General features: G+C 36.8%; 1 protein-coding gene across 1 annotated transcript in view; it reads left to right on the top strand.

Moving 5' to 3' along the window:
* The window catches only part of LOC120329400 (plasminogen-like), a 28,791-nt gene that overhangs the window by 4,282 nt on the left and 1,795 nt on the right, over positions 1-22,714 (top strand). Inside the window, exons 7-23 of the mRNA XM_078118367.1 lie at positions 662-844; positions 2,651-2,835; positions 3,102-3,213; positions 4,185-4,331; positions 5,819-6,063; positions 6,806-6,951; positions 7,333-7,498; positions 13,473-13,614; positions 14,660-14,781; positions 15,443-15,485; positions 15,988-16,094; positions 17,055-17,160; positions 17,972-18,154; positions 20,012-20,196; positions 20,529-20,643; positions 21,547-21,693; positions 22,451-22,695. Coding sequence (XP_077974493.1) covers positions 662-844; positions 2,651-2,835; positions 3,102-3,213; positions 4,185-4,331; positions 5,819-6,063; positions 6,806-6,951; positions 7,333-7,498; positions 13,473-13,614; positions 14,660-14,781; positions 15,443-15,485; positions 15,988-16,094; positions 17,055-17,160; positions 17,972-18,154; positions 20,012-20,196; positions 20,529-20,643; positions 21,547-21,693; positions 22,451-22,695 — 2,579 coding nt within the window. The remainder of the gene's footprint in view (positions 1-661; positions 845-2,650; positions 2,836-3,101; positions 3,214-4,184; positions 4,332-5,818; positions 6,064-6,805; positions 6,952-7,332; positions 7,499-13,472; positions 13,615-14,659; positions 14,782-15,442; positions 15,486-15,987; positions 16,095-17,054; positions 17,161-17,971; positions 18,155-20,011; positions 20,197-20,528; positions 20,644-21,546; positions 21,694-22,450; positions 22,696-22,714) is intronic.

Genomic DNA, 22,714 nt, shown 5'->3' with positions numbered 1-22,714 from the left:
TTAAAAATACTTTTATCTAAAACATTGTAGTTTGATTTTTAGTTTGGTTGTGGCAGCATCAGTCAGGCCCGGTTGAATTACCCAACAGACCGGATTTGACATGTGGTCTCTAGTTTGCCCATGTCAGAGCTAGAGTATAAATCAATCTGCTTTCAGATAGCACTCAATCAAATTGCAGTCACAAAAATGTCTTCTGGGTGTCATACACAAACGTAGAGATCAGTGTTGTTTTTCGTATTGGAATGAGAGCCGTATTTAATGTTGTTGCACTGATCATAAAATTGACTTGCTTCAATTAGCTGGGTGTTCACAAAGTCCACTTACAATTAAAATTTGGGTATGAAGTCAGTTCTCAATATATCTTAACCAGTTTTTTTTTTAATTATTTTAAAAATATTTTACTTCATTTATCAAATCTGTGAGGGCCAAAACGATGTATGGTATCGACTAGTTCCTTTTGCAACTTTGAAAAAATTTAAGACTTCATGGACACCCTATATTTAAATAGGAAACCAGTATCGATTTAGTACTCGCCTTTGAAACTGCTCAGAAGTGCGTCTCGTTCTCCTCCGAGTGGATGCGTAAAACCTTGCTCAATCTACTTAAGATTGTCCACCTTAACAACCATCATTACTCACATAGAAACAACTCCTTGTAACAGATGTACAAACGCTGATGGGTCAGTTTTGATTCCTCCTCTAAGAGTCACATCCGAATGTATAATTGGTGCAGGAGGAAACTATCGAGGTACGAAACAAGTTACAAGATCAGGTAAAACATGCGCTCAATGGACGAGTCAGTCTCTACACAAGCATGGGAATACTCCCGAAAATTATCCGTGCAGGTAAGAAAATCTTTTTATCATTCAGTCTGGTTAGCATTGAAGTTGAAATTGTACTATAAAGAAGAAAATAGAATAGGGTTTGCATATTTTTCTCGAGGAGGAGGAAAGGCGATAACACATTTTATTCATACAATAAACCACAACCTCTCGTCCTGTTACCAGTCCACGTATACTAGGGGATTAGTTTGCCCGTTACTGTTTTCGGAAGCCTGGACTTGATGGTTAAGGAAGCCGTAACCGACCAACGGATACGTGAAACAGTCTAAGGCGGCGAGGAGTCCAGCAATCCTCTCGCATATAATTATCCCCGCATGGGATCCGAACCCGCTCACCATTGCTAACTTAGTAAAGGACCTTACGTTTTTGATTGATGATTTTAAACTGACCATACAATATATCAAGTTGGTGTTTTAAAACAACTGCTGCTGATTTGATAAATAGCTTACTCTGAAAAAGTTTGAGTTATTTCCTTCAAAAATATAACCGCCTCCGGAACTTAAAAACAGAGAATTGTTCATATATTGTCTATTTTAAAATTAATTTTGCCGATTATCATTTTTCAAATCGACATTAGGAGATTCTATTCGGATAATATTACATAATACAACTACAGAACATGATGGCATTTCAGTGGAGCCGCATTCCACCATCTTCTCTATGGACGTAATGAATTTTCCTGTCACATTCATTCAGTAGCGCATCTACGTAAAATCACGCCCATGGCAACGTGTATGAACACACGCTCATTAATTGTTGTCTTACAATTTTTATTAACTGGTATTGAATAGATATACTTGTACGTTATGATTCAAATAAAATTACGAGGTTCGACCATTTCAAACTTGAAATTATTTAATTGAAAAATTGAAAAAAAAAAAAAAAATTTTTCGCCGGTTTGCGCCCTTGTCCAAACGACCCCCATGTGATCGCCACTGCATCCTTATTAATAATTTTCAAACATTTACAATGGAATATTATACACCGGAGGCTTATAAATGTACGACGTTTTGCAACACCATATAAACCGGAAATAATCTATTCGAGGTATGAATGGATACAAATAAACTTTCATTTTGTATGTACGTATCAACGTATATATTACCGCGAATACATTACCTCTGGAAATCCATTGGCATTTTAAATGCAGTCTGATGACCCCGGGTTCTCATTTTGCGTGAGAACATTCCATCACACTTTACAAACGTTAGCTACAGTGCTATTTCGCAAAATGACGATGATAAGCCCTTCTACAATATTATATAAAAAAGGCATGAGTGAAGCTTTAGGGACCAATAGTTGACAATTTGAAAAATAAATTGCTGCTCCAGAAGTGTGTGTACCAACATGGAGGTAACAAATTTTGTTTTCCTACTTTACATCAAGTTGTGTAAAGAGGAAGGAAAAAATGAAAGTGGTCAAACAAAATGGACTAAGAAACATCGACTGCATAGGGTTCAAACACTTATACTTAATACATTAAACACTGAAAGCTGACCTATAGATTATACTTTTGCTACTCATCAACAGATTAAAATGCAAATCATCACTCGGACTCCTATTAATCTACGAGGCCTTGTAAATGAACTGACCAGTAAAACTCGTAATTTTACTTGAAAACAGCGTACAAATATCTTAATTTAATAACATTTGTTAAATTAACAATCATAGGGCTACTTTGCCATGATCGAGCGGGCGTAGCCATCATTTTAGAAAGTTCCCGACTAATCCCCTGTTCAACACTACCATTCGTATAACTATGTAGGATTGAATTCAATAAATCAAAGAAGCTTTCAAATAACTTTTCAGTGGTCTGGATCACAGCTATTGTCGAAATCCTACTGCAAGTTTTGAAGAAGGTCCTTGGTGTTATACAACCGATCCCAACACTAGATGGGAGCTTTGTGAGATACCAGAGTGTGGACCCGATGGTCGGCCTCTTCCTCCTACTACTGCACCAGCCGAGAGTATCCCAGCTACAACACTTGAGCCTGGTATGTCGATGATAATTATTGAAGTATAAAATATTTGAAAATTAGATTTCTCAGTGATAAATTAATTTAGTATTATTTGTCAATGTAGCAAACAAACTATAAAAATAAATCATGACCATTATCTGCAGCCCAAAAAACTTCTTTGTTTTAGATATACGGACTTGATGGAGGACAAACCTTACGGCTGTTTCAAGAGTATAGTAACGAATAAAATTAAAATATATCTTCAGTAAAATATTCCCAATTTTTTATTTTGCACCATATAGGTTTGTGTGGAAAGCAGGCAATTCAACCAACTTATTTCACTCAAGGCTTCGCTATTGAAGGAGGCCGCCTTATCGAAACGAGAAGAAAGAGAGAGGTTGATCAACAAGAAAGGTGAACTCTTAGAAATTGTTAGCAAAATTAATTTCTACGTTACACTCTATGGGCGGGCAAGGTTTTGGGACCAGGGGCCAAAAATTTTGCCCACCTAGACTGGCAGGCCATGTAAGTGTGACGTAGAAGTTAACTTTTATGAACAATATTTACAGTGTTACGAAAGCAAAAGTGGAAAACAGTAAGCTCCGTGCCAAAACTAAGTTTAATAGCAAATTCCTTGAGCTAATTTATTTAGCTTACATGTCAACATTTGGTTTTAGTTTGGTTGTGGCCGCATCAGGAGGGCCAGATTGAAGTACCAAACGGGCCGAATTTGGCCCACGGGCCGTAGTTTGCCCATGTCAGGTTTATTATTTCCCTTAAACTGACGTAAACAAATAACTTACGTTTGCCTTGAAAATGTTTCGGTTTTGCTGAAGCGTGAGACCTATACCGTCATATGTCCCGTTTACTCAGGTCAGTCTGAGATTTTTCTCCCGGCCTGAATTAGATAACACCAATTGAAGAAATTTGAAATGTCGCAGAGAAAGTTTTACAATAACAAAGTCTGGTTACATTTAGGAAGCTGCTCCCTTTTGGGAAGTATAGATAGTTCTCAAGTATAATTTAAAAACTCTCTATACATATTTGTAAGCATGAGAACTGTTGCTAAACAAACCATGCAAGTTATCGTAACTTGACCCTCAACTAGTATTGAATACTAAACTTGCCTATTTAATTTCCGATAAAATAGCAGTTTCAATATTATAATTACTTATGTATACAGGGCACTAAAATCTTAGGTACTTAAGGTCTTTAAACCGCATAATCCGGCGCTAAATAAAGCACAAAAGGTTGTAATATGCCAACGTTAGAATTTTTATACAGAATTTATTTATCAGGACATGCGGCATACCGGTGTATATATAGCAAGTCTTACTTAATTACTTTTCAAACATATTTCAGCTTTCAATTTCAATTATTTTCAGAATCTTGGGGGGCGATATTGCATTGCACGGTAGTTGGCCATGGTCTGTCAGTATGCGTAAGTATGCTGACTCTCATTTCTGTGGAGGAACATTGATAAAACCTGGTTGGGTTGTGACAGCTGCACATTGCTTGGATGACGAATTACCGTAAGTTATCGTACAAATATACAGATACCTGGATACATGGTGGTAATATATCTTACAATGGAAAATATATTTGGGGTGTGCAATCTTCAATACAGGAGGTCCAGATGTACAATGATATGGGTGAAACCGCGAGTTGCACTTTCGATCAACATAGGCTTTCTAGTAATGCAGCCACACAAATTTTGATTATTGATCTTATGCCATGCGTTGTCCGGGTAGGCAGTTGTAACTTCATGGATAGATAATAAATTAGACTCAGTTATAGGCTTTTCAACTAAACTAAATTAAAAACTCTCTTTGTGGACCGCATACCATTCAAAATTGGCACTTCTCCGCGGCCGCACAATTCTTCTTTGTGGAACGCATCCGGCCCGCGGACCGCAGGTTGCATACCCCTGTTTTATATAATGCCAATACATTAATCAGCAAATCCCTGAGTCGTTCTTTCGCTATATTTGCCTCTCTAATTCGGCAACGAAGCGTCGCTAATTAGATGGCTCGTTGCGTGTTTTGCTCATTAACTTCCATAAGCCTATGTCCGCTTTTGTAATCGATTTTTGCACAACAAAATATATATCGTAATCATCAATAAAAATGTGAATCCTATCGTATCCCGACATCATTTAAAAATGATCAATACCCCTGCAATTTGCCATATTTATTTGTACTAATGTCAATCATCCTGTATTACCTCAAAACATGTCCGCATCTCTTTTGAGAACAATATAAGGATTTAAAATCGTCACAAATAACTGTTACATGTGTAAATTATATTTTTTCCCACTAATTTCTAGCAGTTTTAAATTAGAAAGAGCGATGATCAGTACAAAGTTAGCGTTTGTCTAATATAATTGCCGAAGTGCGTATGAACTTTCCGTTGAAATGAATAGTCTTGCTGAATTTTTTCTCCGGTACCACTAGATAAATTACCTTTTAATTTCTTGTATTATTGGTAAATGTATGTCTTTGATGAGTATTTTTATTTGTTATGATATCGACGAGTTTTGGACCCCGTTTTTTTACCATATATTTTTGACATTTTGTTATAAACTGCGCCGCCAGGCGAACTTTCGTTGGTCGATTTCGACCCAGCAAAGGCAGTAGAATATTTGTGAACGCATATCCGAACATTGGGATTGTGTTGGGTATTAAACTAATCTTAGGCTTCCGATTTCAACAAGCTGTCTCGGCTTTTTTTTGGTACCCCCGCAGTATGTGTACCAGGTTACGGTTAAGCCATAAAGGTATTCCAATTTTCCTTATTTGAGGTCAATTACGAGTTTGGGGACTGAGTGTGTTAGTCGCGTGAGGAGTAGTATACCCCAGTCCATAGACTTTCATCCCTTTACACAACTTGATGTAAAGTAGGCGAACAAAATTAGGTACCTCCATATTAGTACACATACTTCTGGAGCGTCTTTCTATGTTGTTTAATATATATATATATATATATGGTAAGCATAACTGAATTTCTTTTATATCCTCAGTGCAGATCGTTACGCCGTTAAAGCCGGGCACAACAGAGGAACAGAAGTCGAGATGCAAAAGAGGAAAGTTCGCCGATACATTTTGCACCAATCCTTCTCTAGAGCCGGAAACGACATTGCGTTGGTTCAGCTAGAAACACCGTTCATTATCACAAAACACGTGCGTGTAGCCTGCCTACCTGAACCTGACTATGAAGTTCCCGGTGGTAGCTATTGTGTCGCGACTGGTTGGGGTAGAACTTATGGTAAGTACAGACAGTTATTTCCCTACATCCCCTATAGAATGATTTCCAACACTCCACTAATTTTCAGGTGTGAGACCATTCTTTAATTCCTAACGAAAATGAAAGTATATTCGAATATTCAGAAAGTGACTCATATGCCGGTGAAGATGACAAGTCAAATACATCCACCCTCTGAATTTGAACCCCCCTCCCACCCTCTAAAATAAAAAGCTTGGGGACATATATGCTACAACTTTTATGCTAAGTAGCACATGTATACACTAATGTAATGAGTTTTAGGGAGCAATGAAAAAGTTCTCGCCTATAAGCGCCCTCATCCCGAAGAACTTTGGATGGTCGTGAATGTGAGCAGAATATCCATTTTGTTACATCACAGTAGGTGAAATCATTGTAGGGAAGCAAATTTAATTAACAGATCAGATGGTGAATGACACCAAATAGAAGCTCATGCCCGTGGCCCTCAAAAGAATCGCTCTATAGCCCCTAAAAGGGCAGAGAACCCAGTTTGAAAAACCCTGTACCTAGAAATACCTAGTTTCGTATAATGCATTCCCTTCTGATATTCCTTGTACGGTCAACGAATTATTCATATCAATCCATGTTAATTAATGTAGTCATGACGAATGATATCAAGTAGAAAAATTTGATAGTGGTCCCCACATAAATCGCCCGGTAGCTTCTAGGAGGGCCGAGTGCCCAATTTGAGAAATCCTCGCTTAAATCTTTGTATTTTTTTTTTCAGATGATTATCCCCGAGGGGATTTGAAGCAAGCAGTGTTACCAGTACATAGTTACGACGATTGCAATTTATATTTAAATTCTCTCGGCATGGGGGATAAGACTGAAATGTGTGCCGGGTGGAAAGGAAAGGGTGTGGATACATGTAGAGTGAGTTGAACAATTTATTTTGAGGGAAGATCAAGAGCACTCACTCAGTTATGAAGGAGATTGGTCTCTGAGCGAATTTACCAGAGGCACTAAAATGTCAAGTATTCTATTAATATTTTCTCCCCAATAAGGTGACAGTAGTGATATTCGAGCAAATACACATACACACACTTAACATATATGCTTATATTTTCCTCCTAATATGGCGACAGTTGTAATATTCTAGCGGATGATTCACATTTTCCTTCATGATAAGACGACAATGGTGATATTTAAGCGAATACACATAAATGTACTTTAAATATATGCTTCATATTTTCCTCCTAATAGGTCTACATTAGTAGTATACAAGCGAATGATTCATATTTTACTTGACAACAGGGCGACAGTGGTGGACCATTGGTCTGCTTGAATAACAGTCGCTGGACTCTACAGGGAGTGACATCATGGGGACCTGGTGGCTGCCAAGACAAGCAAGGAAACTATGGATCGTATAGTCGTGTCAGCAAATATATAGGATGGATCAAGGAGGAAGTGGCAAAGTACAGTTAAATCTGGCAACTAGGATTTGCAGCTTCGAGTAGCATTTACATGTTCTTGTGCTTCAATTATTTGACTATATATAACCAAGTGCATATTTGTTGTTTACACATAAAAGGGTTTACAACCCTATGATTATTACATTACTATTAGTCGGAAAGAAGTTCACATTATAATAAAGTAGAATACAAAGAAAATAGTCGTAAGATGGTTTTGACTTGGTAGCAATCCGCTGGGGGCGATGTTGGTTTACAAATTTGCTAAACCATTGGTAGAACACGACAACACTTCGATGTCAAAACTTTTACCTATATTTCAGACTAGCGGTCTCCAACTCTCTGCCACAGAGCAGTTGGAGGGGTTTACAATGCTATGCGAAAGGCTGCTTTTATTCTTCTATTCACAATAATATTCCCTTTTCTTTCTAGTTTCATTGCTCGATAAGGTAATTTCCCAGGGTGCTTTTATTTTGTTGAGTATGATTTGTTTGAACATAATGGGATTTGTAATCTAACAACAAATAACGCTATAAATACTACTAAACAGGGGGCCATGCGTGCTAAAAGCTCACGGAGGGAGCCCACGAGAAATTTAGAGTTGCGAACCAATGCTTTAGACCAGTGATTCTCAAACTAGGGTTTGAGAGCCGCATGCGGCTCTCAACAACCTTTGCTGCGGCTCTAGTTAATGCTTTAAAAATTGATTACTTTTAAAAAAAAATTGATTGAAAACTAATCATTGACTAGAAATAAAAATGCGTTGCATTATCGCTTTTCGTTTTTTTTTTTCGTTTTTTTTTTGCTAGAATAAGGGGTCTCCGGAAATCGAAGTTTCATATTTCTAGTATACCCTTGCGTTTACATCAGCAACAGCTGGTGAATAATTAAGGGCTGATTTCAAAACCAAATTACATTTATTCAGAGTTTTATCCTCTGCCTTGGATTTGATCTTCCTTATCACCGCTTGTGGAGTGACGGGTAACCGAGATGCAGATATTTATTAAAATGATAATTGAGTTCCTCATGCTTTTCTATGGTGTTCGTGTTATTTTAGTATTAGATAGATAAACCTAGCAAATTTAAGAATGCGTGAATCCTGAATGTTAATTTCAAATGGCGATTAAATAAATTGGCAATAAAGGCATTTCTAGGCATTTGTGCCCGATAGAGAGTCAGACGCTAATTATAACTAATTCCTTCAAGTTTTAACGTTTTTTTTTTCAACTAAACAACACCCCGATGGTTACTATAGCTACAATCCTTACAATCCAATGCTCAATTTATTTTACGGAATTTGCAAATTCAGCACTTCACCTAATGACTTTGATTAGATTATGTCATGCCTTAGGGCTTAAAATGCTTCAAAATTTAACAATTGTAATCATTTTCGATGATAATAGACGCAACAATTCGTGAACGAGTCCGTGTGCATTGTTACAGCGAAATTCACGATTGATTTTACGTTCTACTCTTGGCTCAACGACCATGCATGGTCGAGTAAAATGTTTACATATTCGAAACATTACTTGGCCAAGGATGGAAGAGATCACTAAAGAGCTAATACAAAGTGCTTTAAAAGGAGTAGGACATGACATTTCTTATCTGGTTACAACCTAATCAGTGTTTTTCATACAAGTAGGCTAACTCATACCAGTATTTGGAAAAACTTCTGGTCATTTTTAAATCCATGCTATTCATATAACTAAAGTTTTTCCAACGACCTATAATCGCCTTTTTCATAATGAAACGCCGAAAAGTCATTTTACCATTTACTTTTAATCAACTTCATGTTCGGTAATATAAAAAATGGCTAATGACATGTCACCAAGAATGCGGAGTTTAAAGTCTGGGAAATTTATTTTATATGCCTAATCTAGTTTGACGTTTCTAAATTTACGGAACGGTCGGTACGTCTTTTGCCAAATATGGAATTGAAACGATACGTTAAGTGCAGTGATAAGCATATAACACCATAACGCAAAGACAACGACTTTTCAAAATTGACTTTTTTTTCTGCTAGCGAGCGCCGTTGGGAAATATCGCACAATTCACGATTGAGTTGGAGAAGCGCGATTTCGGTGTCCAAGCAGAGCGGTGCAGGTCACGTGGTACCGGATATTCGTAAATAGTAAAATGCCATTCGAATATTTTTTCCAGCCCTAGTTGTTACGTGTGTTGTTGTTACGATGACTTGGTATTTTAAATACGCGCTTAAGGTTTGTTGCTATTTTACCTTGCGTTGTTTGTGCGGCTCTTCACTGCGTTGATGTTTGAAATGCGGCTCTGGGAATAAAAAAAGTTTGAGAACCACTGCTTTAGAGTCTGTTTAGACACTAGGATGTTACCGCTCCATGATCGCTTTCGTTTATCTTATTATATGCATATCTGTTGTTTACTAATAGGAGAGTTTACGAACCTACTTATTATTGTATTACTATTAGTTGGAGAAAAATTCACATAATAATAAAGCAAAGTACAAAGAAAATATTCGTGAGGTGGTTTTGAATCAGTCGCAATCCGATAAGGGTTTGCTACATATTTGGTCGAAAACGACAGCACTACGATGCTAAAACCTTTTAACGTTACTTAAGACCAGCGGTCTCCAACATCCTCTAAAGGGGACACAGAGCAGTTGGCTGGGGTCACAATGATAGCATCAAAACCGATTTTACTTTTCTCTTGACAGTAATAATTCCCGTTCTTCCTAGTTTCATTATTGCTTAATTAATAAGGTGATTTTCACAGGGTGTTTTCACTTTGTTGAGCATGAATTGTTTGAACATAATGGGATTTGAAATCTACCAATTAAAATAACACTAGAGCAGTAGTTCTCAAATTTTTTGAAAAATTTTGCATAACGGTCCGCTTGCAATTTTTCTGGTCACTCGCGGTCCACTAAAAAAATGAAAGCAAATAGCAACGCGCTATATAAAGCATTCATGAATTGAATGACATTAAAATAGTTTTATGAGATGGGTGCGCCTCCTTGACTTTCGCTAGTTATTCTACCCTGGGTTCTGTTTTGGATAATGCAACTCTCATATCGTGTCTCACGTCCATTCCGTTTTAACTTTTTGTTATAATAGCGAGTAACGTGGGAAAAGCTACTGTACATTCGTAAGTTGTTTCAAATGAAATGAGCATGTTCAGTGCCATTTCAGCGACATCGTGATAGGACGGTGCCGCTGTGTTTTTTTTCCTCCAGAACTCATAACAGAAAAACCGAGTTTCACACACGAATCGTTTTATATCAAAATTTATTTTTTATGGCAGGGAGGGGGGCATTTTTAAATTACCCCGAGAAAATTTACAATAAGATGAACGCGCCTTTCATAAACAATACGCTCTGATTCACGGTACCTGCCACGTTCAAGAACGTTGGTTACGTTATAATGCCTTCGGTAGAGCGTGTTGTGCTTTGGATAAACACTGTAAAAACATGACATCAAAATTTTACTTCAACTCAAAGTGCGAGGTTAAAGTTGTCTCGCGGTCTCCCTAAAATGGCTTCGCTGACCCCTGAGCGACCGCGGACCCCAGTTTGAGAACCAATGCACTAGAGGGATAAACAGGGGCCAAGCGTGCTGAAAGCTTTTGGAAGGTGCCTGCGCGCAATTGAAGCAATTACTCAAAAGTTTAAAACGCGAGCGCTAGGCCATTGCCCCGCACAAAAATTAGTGGTAAATTAGCTACGGGACTTAAATAAACACCTTCTTTGTGTTTCATTCATCTTTGGCCGTATTTGCCAACTGACCTAATGTATTTGCAAAGTTGTTGATTAGTAAATAGGTCAAGAAGTAAACGAAAAGTCCTTTGAATGCAATTAGAACAGCTATTCATTGCGAACGGTTTCGAGTGCCAAATAGGTCAGCTAAGTTGATTGACGTATTCGAAACTCTGCATTGAATGCTCGAGATATCGCAGACATGAATGTCTACTATTGGCGAAAATACTTTATATACCTGTGATGTAGAACAATTTTTAGTGAGTAGAGAAGGGAGGGTTGATGGTAATATGTATTTCATGCGAAGTTACAGATTGGCTTTAAAAACAGAATCAAGGTCATTTAAAACATTTTATAGAAATAAATAACTTTGTGCAAAGCTTCCTAGTTTACCGTACTTTTTAGTACAATCATACACAAATAGAAGTTTAAGTAATAAATATTAATTTTTGTAGATTTAATTAGGAAAATTATGGGTTTTATTGTTGTGTCACTATTCAACATTTACTGAATGTAGGGTTGCAAATTTAGTAACCGCATTCAGAGAGCGAGATATCGCGGACATGCGTGTTTACTAATGATGCATATACAGTATAAACCTGTGATGGAGTATGTCTCACAGAAGAGATCCACGCTTAACCAGATTATTCATTGACGTAGATACAGTAAAGCTTGGTAATGGAGCACATCTGCATTAGTCCTAATATGTCGTATATGATATCTTTTGTTATGGAATACGGTACGTCCTCATAACGGGTAGAAGCATTTGAACATCCTATGCGTATTATCATAGTCATGATGCACAAAACTTCGCCAGTTATAATCATCAATAAAATATATTATTGATAAATTCACTGAAAAAAAATCCAGTTTGGTTTGGCAATGAATCATGTCGCTAAAAAGCTTTTCTGTTATGGTGTACGTTTCATAGAAAAGGTTAACGCTTGCCAAGCATCTCTATTGATGCAACTATAGCACGGCCCAGGATAAGCCAGAGATGGTTCGCACTTGTCCTAGCATGGCTTATATTAGAAATTACCATTCACTGTCTGTAAATTTTAAATTCAGGCTTGGGAACAAAGCGCGTCGTCCAATGACGGCCATACTTATCCACGCTCGTTGAAGGCGAATCGTACCAGTCTGCCTGCGCTCGTTTTATATTTAAAATAAATGATTAAATACAAATTGGTCAGTCATAGACGTTGTTCTGACTGCAATTTAAAAACGTAATAAATAGAGTTTGATGAAGTTGGCGCAGCCATTGAAGTATTAAAAAGCTTGACGGAAAAACGTAGTTGAACAGTTTCAGAGTATGGAGAGGATCGTGATATTGCAATGCGTTGTTTTGCATATAGGAATACTTTATATGAGATTTTGGCATAGATTATACAAATATTATATGCACAACACGACATGGCATATGCCCACTGAGACTAAATTGGGAGGTTTCCGCATGGTTGCTCGGTAGAAATATATATATGTATATTTAAGGAGGGTTTTGGTCCAAAATTCTCTCAAATTGACTTGAAAATTTGAACTTTTAGCATTTAAAAGTGCGTTGGACAAGTTTCGGTATCAGTCAGTTTACATTTACAAAATAGCTTCAACTAGATGCAATTAACATCAGGCAGAATATATGTTGAATACAGATGCAAAATAAAAATAAGTTTCCAAAGTTTCAAAACCCCCCCAAGTCCGCGATTGACCACGTAATATATATCGATATACCCATCAGCAGAAGTTACGCGAGACTATATCCCTTCCTCAATGCCTTTGCGCTAGTGAATCCGTTTACGTATAATGCAAGGATACTGTAGCAGGAATATCCCTTCCTCAAGGCCTTTGCGCTAGTGAATCCGTTTACGTATAATGCAAAGATACTGTAGCAGGAATAAAAATACCATAGTATGCAATTCAAGAGTACTGCTGCACACAAATAGTGTTTTCGTCCAGGAGGACTCTTGAATTCCATAGTTATATCGGGCATATTCTAATTTACAGTGATAGAACATATTGAAATTATGGTTTCAACACCTTCAACAGTTACTTTAGTTCTACTATCTTTGGTATTTTCAGGTAATACATTCACGTTTGTACCTATTTTTACATTTCTTTCTTAGTGTTATTTTAGTTCGTTATTATATGATGCCTTTTTAAGTCTATTGCTCATGAAACTGCTATGCAGATTACATCTAATTAACTTACATGCCTAGTTCACAAATAATTAACTAATTTTAAATTAATAATAATATTTACAGACGTCAGTTCAATTGGTGTATATGAATGTGTCGAAATTGACGATCCTCTAGGTGTCAAGTACAGAGGAACACAGTCACAAACACGGAGTGGAATTGAATGTCAGAGATGGACGGACAACTCACCTCATCGGCGCAATTATTGGTAAAGCGTCGAATTGATTCAATTTTCTATTTAAATTCAAATATTATTTGTATTTATTTTTATAAATACTGTTTTCCCCTACGCGGGTTACTGTGAAATGTACCAGCGTATGCTCAAATGAAAATAAAGGAAAACAAAAATCCCAGTCTTGTCTAAAGGGATGGGATTCCTGTGTGATGAGACAGCACACATTTGTATTTCCTACATTTTGTTTTGCATGTCTCTTTGTACATGTAGTCCTATGCAGTGGACGCTGAACATAAATTTAACAATTTTTATTGAATTATATTCTAATGAGATTCCCAGGGGATGGGACAGGCATAAATTTCTATGGGGCGGGATGGGACAGAAAAATAAGCCTGATTCGCCGCTTTTACAAAAGAGGAAAAATTACTGGTATAGCGCCGAATAGATATAACGTGTCCAATTCAATTCTTTATTTAGATTATAATATTTTATTTATAAATACATTTTGCACGGGCGAGGACCAGATTAATGCAAATATTGGAAGTGTTTTATTAAATCAAGATTCATAAAAAACAAATATTACAGATTTTTTTTGTAGGATTGTTCCTGTATTTTGACGCGTTGTTTCAATTGTGTCATTTAATAGACGATTTATTGTTAATGATTCATTTCTTTATGTTTGCAACATAATTGTCAATCGGTCACCTTAATGCACATGGTAACCATAAAAACAGAACCCAATATTTTTTTTAAATTTATTCTACAAAAATGAAGTAAATTTATTTAAGGCTTGAACATCTGTTTGTATATGATCGTACCTAAACGTTTCAGTAATAGAAGACGCTTTACACAACTTTTTTTTTCCGAAGTATTATCCTAATGAGCTGGGTTCTGTTTCTGAGTCACCCTGTATACGGCAATAAAAAAAAAATAAAAAGATTTATTGAAAATTGTTTTTCATAGTTTCAGCTGCGCGATCATTTTGCGCATGTGAATAAAAGAAAAACTATGCATATAACAATATAATATAAATTTGGTTTATTTCAGCAAATCGAAAAGATTTTGGACCTTTTTTCAGGCCACCGAATCCAGAGACGCATGAGAATTATTGCAGAAATCCGGACGGAGAAAGTGAGGTTTGGTGTTATACAACAGATGTGAACGTTAGATGGGAGTACTGCGATGTTCCAAAATGCCCAGGTTTGTAGCTGAGAATTCGGTGTTTTGCCTTTGCATGCAATCTTTGAAAGGCAACGTTGTATTTCTATGCATTCCACTTCGAGCATGGGTTTACTCTAGCAGCAAGCAAGTATCAAATTTACATTGATTGACTAAAGTATAAGTTTATAGGGCAGATTATCTGCCGTACAAAATTGATGCAATTTTCACTCTTTCGGCTCTTTTTAGTACAGTGAGTGCTATTGTCGTATACTTGGCAGGCATTCCTTTCTGTGACCATAGAGGTGAATTTTCAAATCTTCAGTTATTTTATAAATTTATTCTTTTTTTATTATTCATGCGACACTTTTTGTCCCTGTACAATGAGCCACCAATATATAAGGAGCTACTTTATTTTGTAAGGGCCGAAATCTTTCCGGTTCTGCGTTGTCCGCCCAATTATTTACACCCTGGGTGAGGTAGTGGTCAAAGTTTTTAATTTTATAATTTTATCATCAATGAGGTGGATTTATGTCGCGAGGGTTAGAATCGGTTTTTATTATCACTGAACCAAATAAAATATTTCTTTTTACTTCTAATCATCGAATATACTTACCCCACTTCAGCAAAATAATTTATACTTTCATGGTAACGTTTCACTTTATGTGCAAAATTAATTTACTCACGTTTTTATTTGTTTCAGTAATACCGGATCCCGCTTCAAGAGAATGTTATCTTTGCAACGGGTGACTATGTTTACTTTCAGTTTTAGTGGAATGTTATGATACATGAGATCTTGGATATCATAACACGTTTAAAATAGATGTCAGAGTCGACATGACGAATAAAATGTGACTACTATATCAATGAAGTCAAATAGATTGAGTTTATTATGAAAAGGAGTCGTGACAAACAATTCAATGACTCGATTTACACCTGTTAGACGATTTGCTTATTTTAAAATCAGTTTGAATTTTTTTAACGCTATTAATAATAAGGATAAAACTATATCAATATTTATGTATGCATCTAAGCTATGCATAATAGATTATTAATTTTTCAAGTTTGTCGGATGGTAAAAGGCGACTCATTTGCATAGTAAATTCCTTTCTAAACGTTGTGTAAATTCCCTTTGCATTTTGAAAATATTTTAAGACTTTATGGACACCATATTTACCAAGTGCACTAATCACCAAAAATTCTGTTATATTTTCAATTTTTACGCTGCATTTTCTAACATCGTGACAGATACGATTACGTTGGCGATTTGGTTGAAACAGCTTCTGGAAAGACATGTCAGAGATGGGATTCATCAACTCCACATCAGCACAATAACCATCCAAGTCAAAAGCCAGGTATGCAACACTTTGGGAACTTTATTTCACAAAAGATATTTTTTTATGGTTAGTTTCTTTAATGCATGCAGAACTAGTGGTGTCGATAAAAGCTTGTCATAACTTAGCTGAAGTATTTCATCTTATTTCCTACAATTTATACATATTTTAATTCATTTACTTTAAAAATAGCCACCGTTGGTAGATTGTGGAACAAGGTGCCGATTTATTGAACTTCCATGTAAACTTTTTTAAGGCTTATAGGATCCATAAATAATTTTTATTCTCGTTTCCGTCAGGCACGTAGATCCAGTTTTCCAGTTTATTAAAATATTTTCAATTTTAAATAATGGATCGAGTGTTTTATTGTCTCGGCTCCCTCAATTCGTGCAATCTTTTTAGCTTAAAAATAATTACCCCCGCACGCAGAACTAATAATGGATATTAAAATAGTTACTTCAAATTTGAATAGTTTATCAAGTGTTTCATCTTGTTTCAATTTCCATAACTTATTTAGTTTTTAAATAGTTACCTTCGATAGTTTGCTGAACAGGGTGTCGATCTCGTCCCATTTTCTTATATATAATAATTTTTTTGGGGGGGGGGGGGGGGTTACGGGGATTGGTATTTTACTTAAAATGATGCTGTTTCATTCAAATTTACGAGAATTCATTCAATTTACTCATGTTTTTCTTTTTGAATACGTGAAGCACAAAATTTGACGCTCCCGTAGTATGTACACCAACATCATTTAGTCTAATTTCTCTTTCTTAGTTCTATTACAAGTTCTGAGATTATCCAAGTGACTTCTGTAGTATTTTATCTGAAATTATGACCTAACCCTAACCTGGTACACATACTACGTTCCGTTGTCCGCCATCTTGGTTCACATACTACATGAGTAACCAAAACATTTCGTCTCTGGAGCCATTGATCTACTGAAGTTTTGCTATGTTTTGAAGAAAATAGTGCAATTTTCAGATAGAAATTTGGTTGACAACTTTTGCCGAAATCCTGATGGAGACACGAAACCTTGGTGCTACACCACCGATCAAAACACTAGATGGGAGAATTGTGCCGTAGAGAGGTAAGGCTAAAGCAGGGGTTTTCCCCTTCTAGACTGGTGGACCAGGTGAGTGTGACGTAGAAGTAACATTTTATGAACAATATTTACAAGATTACAAAAGCAAAAGTGAAAAACAATAAACCTCGTGACAAAACTTAATTTAATTGCAATCTGAACAAATTTCCTAGAATACTTTTGCTAAAACAATATAGTTTGGTTTTTAGTTTGGTTGTGGCAGCATCAGTCGGGCCCGGTTGAATTAACCAACAGGCCGGATTTGACATGTGGTCTCTAGTTTGCCCATATCAGAGCTAGAGTATAAATCAATCTGCTTTTAGATATCACTCAACAAATCAAATTGCAGTCAAAAAAATGTCTTCTGGGTGTCATACACAGACGTAGAGATCAGTGTGGTTTTCGTATCGGAATGAGAGCCTTATTGATCTTAAAATTGACTTGCTTCAATTAGCAGGGTGATCACAAAGTCCATTTACAATTAAAATTTTATTATGAAGTCAGTTCTCAATATATCTTAACCAGTTTTTTTTTTTAAATATTTTAAACATATTTTACTGCATATATCACATCTGTGAGGGGCAAAACAATATATGGTATCGACTAGTTCCGTTTGCGACTTTATGGACACCTTATATTTCAATATGAAACCAGTATCGATTTAGTGTTCGCCTTCGAAATTGCTCGGAAGTGCGTCTCGTTCACATCTAAGTGGATGCGCAAAACATTACTTTTTATACTTAAGATTGTCCATCTAAACAACTATCATTACTCACAAAATAATTCAAATTTCAGCAGACAAAAATCCTTGTTACAGATGTACAAACGCTGATGGGTCAGTTTTGATTCCTCCTCTAAGAGTCACATCCGAGTGTATAGTTGGTGCAGGAGGAAACTATCGAGGTACAAAACAAGTTACAAGATCAGGTAAAGCATGTGCTCAATGGACGAGTCAGTCTCCACACAAGCATAAGAATACTCCCGAAAATTATCCGTGCAGGTAAGAGAATCTTTCTATCATTTAGTCTTGTTGGCATTGAGGTTGAAATTGTACTATGAAGAAGAAAATAGAATAGGGTTTGCATATTTTTCTCGGGGACGAGGAAAGCCGATAACACAGTTTATTTATACGATGAACCACGGCCCTTTGACCGATGACCAGTCCACGTAGGGTAGGGGATTAGTTAGCCCGTTATTGTTTTCGGAAGCATGGACTTGATGGTTGAGGAAGCCGTAATGCGATCAGTAATTACGTAAACCAACGGTCACGTGAACCACCCTAAGGCGGCGAGGAGTCCAGCAATCTTCCCGCACATAATAATCCCCGCGTGAGATCCGAACCCGCTCAACATTGCTAACTTAGTAAATGACCTTACGTTTTTGATTGATGATTTTAAACTGACCGTACTTAAATCAAGTTGGTGTTTTAAAATAACTGATGCTGATTTGATGAATTGCATTCTCTGAAACAGTTGGAGTAATTTCTTCAAAAAATATAACCGCCTCCGGAACTTAAAAACAGAGAATTGTTATTATATTGTCTATTTTAAAATTAATTTTGCAGATTATCATTTTACAAATCGACATTCGGAGATGCAAAAAAATGACGGTTTTTCCTCATTGCCTGTTGCACTTCGCTATCGTGAACTATTCAGATAATATTATATAATACACCTACAGAGTTAGTGGAGCCGTATTCCATCATCTTTTCTATGGACGTAATGAATTTCCCCGCCACATTCATTCAGTAGCGTATCTGCGTAAAATCGCGCCCATGGCAACGTGTATGAAAACACGCTCATTGATCGTTGTCTTACAATTTTTTGGTATTGAATAAATATACTTGTACGTTATGATTCAAATAAAATTACGAAGTTCGATTATTTCAAACTCGAAATTATTTTATGGAAAAATTGAAAAAAAAAAAAACTTATCGCCAATTTGCGCCCTTGTCCAAACGAGCCCCATGTGATTGCCACTGCATCATTATTAATAATTTTCGAACATTCACAATGGAATATGATACACCGAAAGTTTAAAAATTGTACGACCTATTGCAACATCATATAAACCGGAAATAATCTGTTCGAGTTATGAATGGATACAAATAAACTTTAATTTTGTATGTACGTATCGACGTATATATTACCGCAAATACATTACACCCGGAAATCTATTGGCATTTTGAATGCAGCCTGAGGACCTAGAGTTCTCATTTTACGTTAGAAAATTTCACCACACTTTAAAAACGTATATGCTGCAGTTCTAATCCGCGAGATGACGATAATAGGCCCTTCTACAATACTATTTTAAGAAGCCGTGAGTGAAGTTTTCGGGACTAATGGTTAACAATTAAAAAAAAAAAAATGCTGCCCCAGAAGTGTGTGCACCAACATGAGGTAACAAATTTTGTTTTTTTACTTTACATCAAGTTGTGTGAAGGGAGAGGGAAAAATGAAAGTTGCCCAAACAATTTACTAAAAAAAATCGACTGCATAGGATTCAGAAATTAACACTAAATATATAAAACACTGAAAGCCGACCTGTGTATTATACTTTTGCTACTCATATCAACAGAATAAAATGCAAATAATAACTCGGACTTCTATTAAACTACGAGGCCATGTAAATGATCTGATTAGTAAAACTCGTATTTTTACTCAGAAACGACGTACAGGTATCTTAATTTAATAACATTCGTTAAATTAACAATCACAGGGGCTACTTTGCCATGATCGAGCGGTCGTAGCCATTCTTTCGGAATGTTCCCGACTACTCCCATGTTCAACACTATCATTTGTATAACTAGGTAGAATTAAATTCAATAAATCTAAGAAGCTTTTGATTAATTTTCCAGCGGTCTGGATCACAACTATTGTCGAAACCCTACTGCAAGTTTTGAAGAAGGTCCTTGGTGTTATACAACCGATCCCAACACTAGATGGGAGCTTTGTGAGTTACCAGAGTGTGGACCCGATGGCCGGCCTCTTCGTTCTACTGCTACACCAGCCGAGAGTACCCCAGCTACAACACTAGAACCTGGTATGTCGATAATAATTATTTGGGTATAAAATATTCGGAAATTTGATTTTCCAGTGAAAACTAATTTTATTATTTTATTTGTCTATGCAGCAAACAAATTATAAAAATGAATCATGGCCATTATCTACGGCGCAAATTACTTATTTGTTTCAGATATACGGACTTGATGGAGAACAAACCTTACGGCGGCGAAGAGTCCATATATCCTCTTACACATAATTATTTCCCACGCGATTCGATCCACGCAGGACTGTTTCAAGAGTATAGTAACGAATGAAATTCAAATATATCTCCAATAAAATGTTTCCAATTTTCTATTTTGCACCATATAGGGTCGTGTGGAAAGCAGGCAATTCAACCAACTTATTTTACTCAAGGCTTCGCTATTGAAGGAGGCCGCCTCGTCGAATCAAGAAGAAGAAAGAGGGAGATCGATCAACAAGAAAGGTGAACTTTTAGCAGGAATTGTTAGCAAAATTAGTTTTTGCGTTTCAGTCTATATCTGACATTGGCAAACCACGGCCAAATCCGGCTCGTCGGGTATTTCTATCGGGCCCGCCTGATTCTTCCAAAAAACAAACTAAAACCTAATTTTGATGTTTTGACTAAAATGTTTTGCAAATAAATTCAGATTTAGCTCGAAGCGTACTGTTTTCCACGTTTGTTACACTCTAAAATAAATAGTGTACTTACATACTTGTACTACGTTATACCCACATGTCCCTCGCCAGTCTAGATGGGCAACATTTTTGGCCCCTGCTCCAAAAACCTTGCCACCCCTGCTATATCATTTACCTGACGTAAAAACAAAAATGTGCCGTGGAAATAATTTGGTGCTGAAGCAGCGTGAGACCTACCGCCATATATCGTTTATTCAGGGCTGTCTGAGATATCCCTCGGTCTGAACTAGTCAAAATCAATTGAGGGTCGCAGAGGGAGTTTAACGCTAATAGAGTATGGTTACATTCAACCTTTTTTTACTTTTCAATATGTTTTTTACCCACGTGAGCGCTATTTTAAACATACACCAATGGATTGGTATATTATACTTGACGAGGAAATTTGAGTGTTGACAAGAGCCACACTAAATGACTTGATGGGTCGGTTTGGGCCCGCCTGCCGCCTGTTGCACACGCCTAACGTATCTGATTGCGACATTGTTTTGATTGAAACGCCTTCTAAAGCCAATTTTGCCAACTCCTATAAATATTTGCAGGAGTAAAATGATAAGGAATGTTGATATAGTAAATTTTTCTTTAAATGAAAGAATAGATGTAGAATACTGAGTTTAAACCATATTTGTATTGGTATATATTTTCAAATCAAGATTTTAACATCAATTATTTTCAGAATCTTGGGAGGCGATATTGCATTGCATGGTAGCTGGCCATGGTCTGTCAGCATGCGTAAGTATACTGACTTTCATTTCTGTGGAGGAACCTTGATAAAACCTGGTTGGGTTGTGACAGCTGCACATTGCTTGGATGACGAATTACCGTAAGTTATCGTACTAACATACAGAACTTACCTGTTATTTATTTTACACATCATTTGGCGATTGCCTGAGTTAGTGAGTTCATAGAGTGAGTTGTTCCCTCGCTATATTTGCTGCTTTAATTCAGGAACAAGGTGCGCCGACTAGCTCGCTGGTACAATTGAGATAATTATCTCTATGTCAATCATTTAGTCATTAACCAAAGAGAGTGACGCACAAATGGGTACGATCCTTAGTCTACTCAAAATAATGATAAAAATAAGTGTCCTTTTTGACATGTTCCCTGCACTCCCCAAGCTATTTAACGCAAATTTTTATTGGTTTGTGAAGAATTGCACCGCTAGGCCAACTCTTGTTGATATATTTCGACGTTGACGTTGATAGATTTCCAAACATCGGTGTTGGGTTGGCTATTGAACTAAACTTAGTCTTACTATATCGGTTTATCCAAGACATTGCAGATTTTAACAAACTGTCCCGGCTTTTGTTACTCCCGTAGTAGATGTACCAAGTTACGGTTAGGCCATAATTTTAATCAGATTTTACTTATTTTAGTTCTATTACGAGTTCGGGGACTGCCTGTGTTAACCAAATGAAGCATAGACCCCTGCCCATAGACTTCCATCCCATTACACAACTTGATGTAAAGTAGGCGAACAAAATTAGTTACCTCTCTATTGGTACACACTCTTCTGTAGTGCTTTTTTGTTTGTTTTATATTAATATGGTAGTCCGAACTGAACCTCCTTTTATTCACAGACCAGATCGTTACGCCGTTAAAGCCGGGCTCAACAAAGGTACAGAAGTCGAGATGCAGAAGAGGAATGTTCGCCGATACATTTTACATGGATCCTACTCTAGAGGCAAACATGACATTGCGTTGGTCCAGCTAGAAACACCGTTCATTATCACAAAACACGTGCGTGTTGCCTGCCTGCCTGAACCGGACTATGAAGTTCCCGGTGGTAGTTTTTGCGTCGTGACTGGTTGGGGTAGAACTTATGGTAAGTGCAACCAGTGATA

The sequence above is a fragment of the Styela clava genome, chromosome 12 (assembly GCF_964204865.1).
Source record: "Styela clava chromosome 12, kaStyClav1.hap1.2, whole genome shotgun sequence".
NCBI lineage: Eukaryota > Metazoa > Chordata > Ascidiacea > Stolidobranchia > Styelidae > Styela > Styela clava.
Note: the sequence above shows the minus strand (reverse complement) of the source record. Positions and strands in the feature narration are given on the sequence as shown.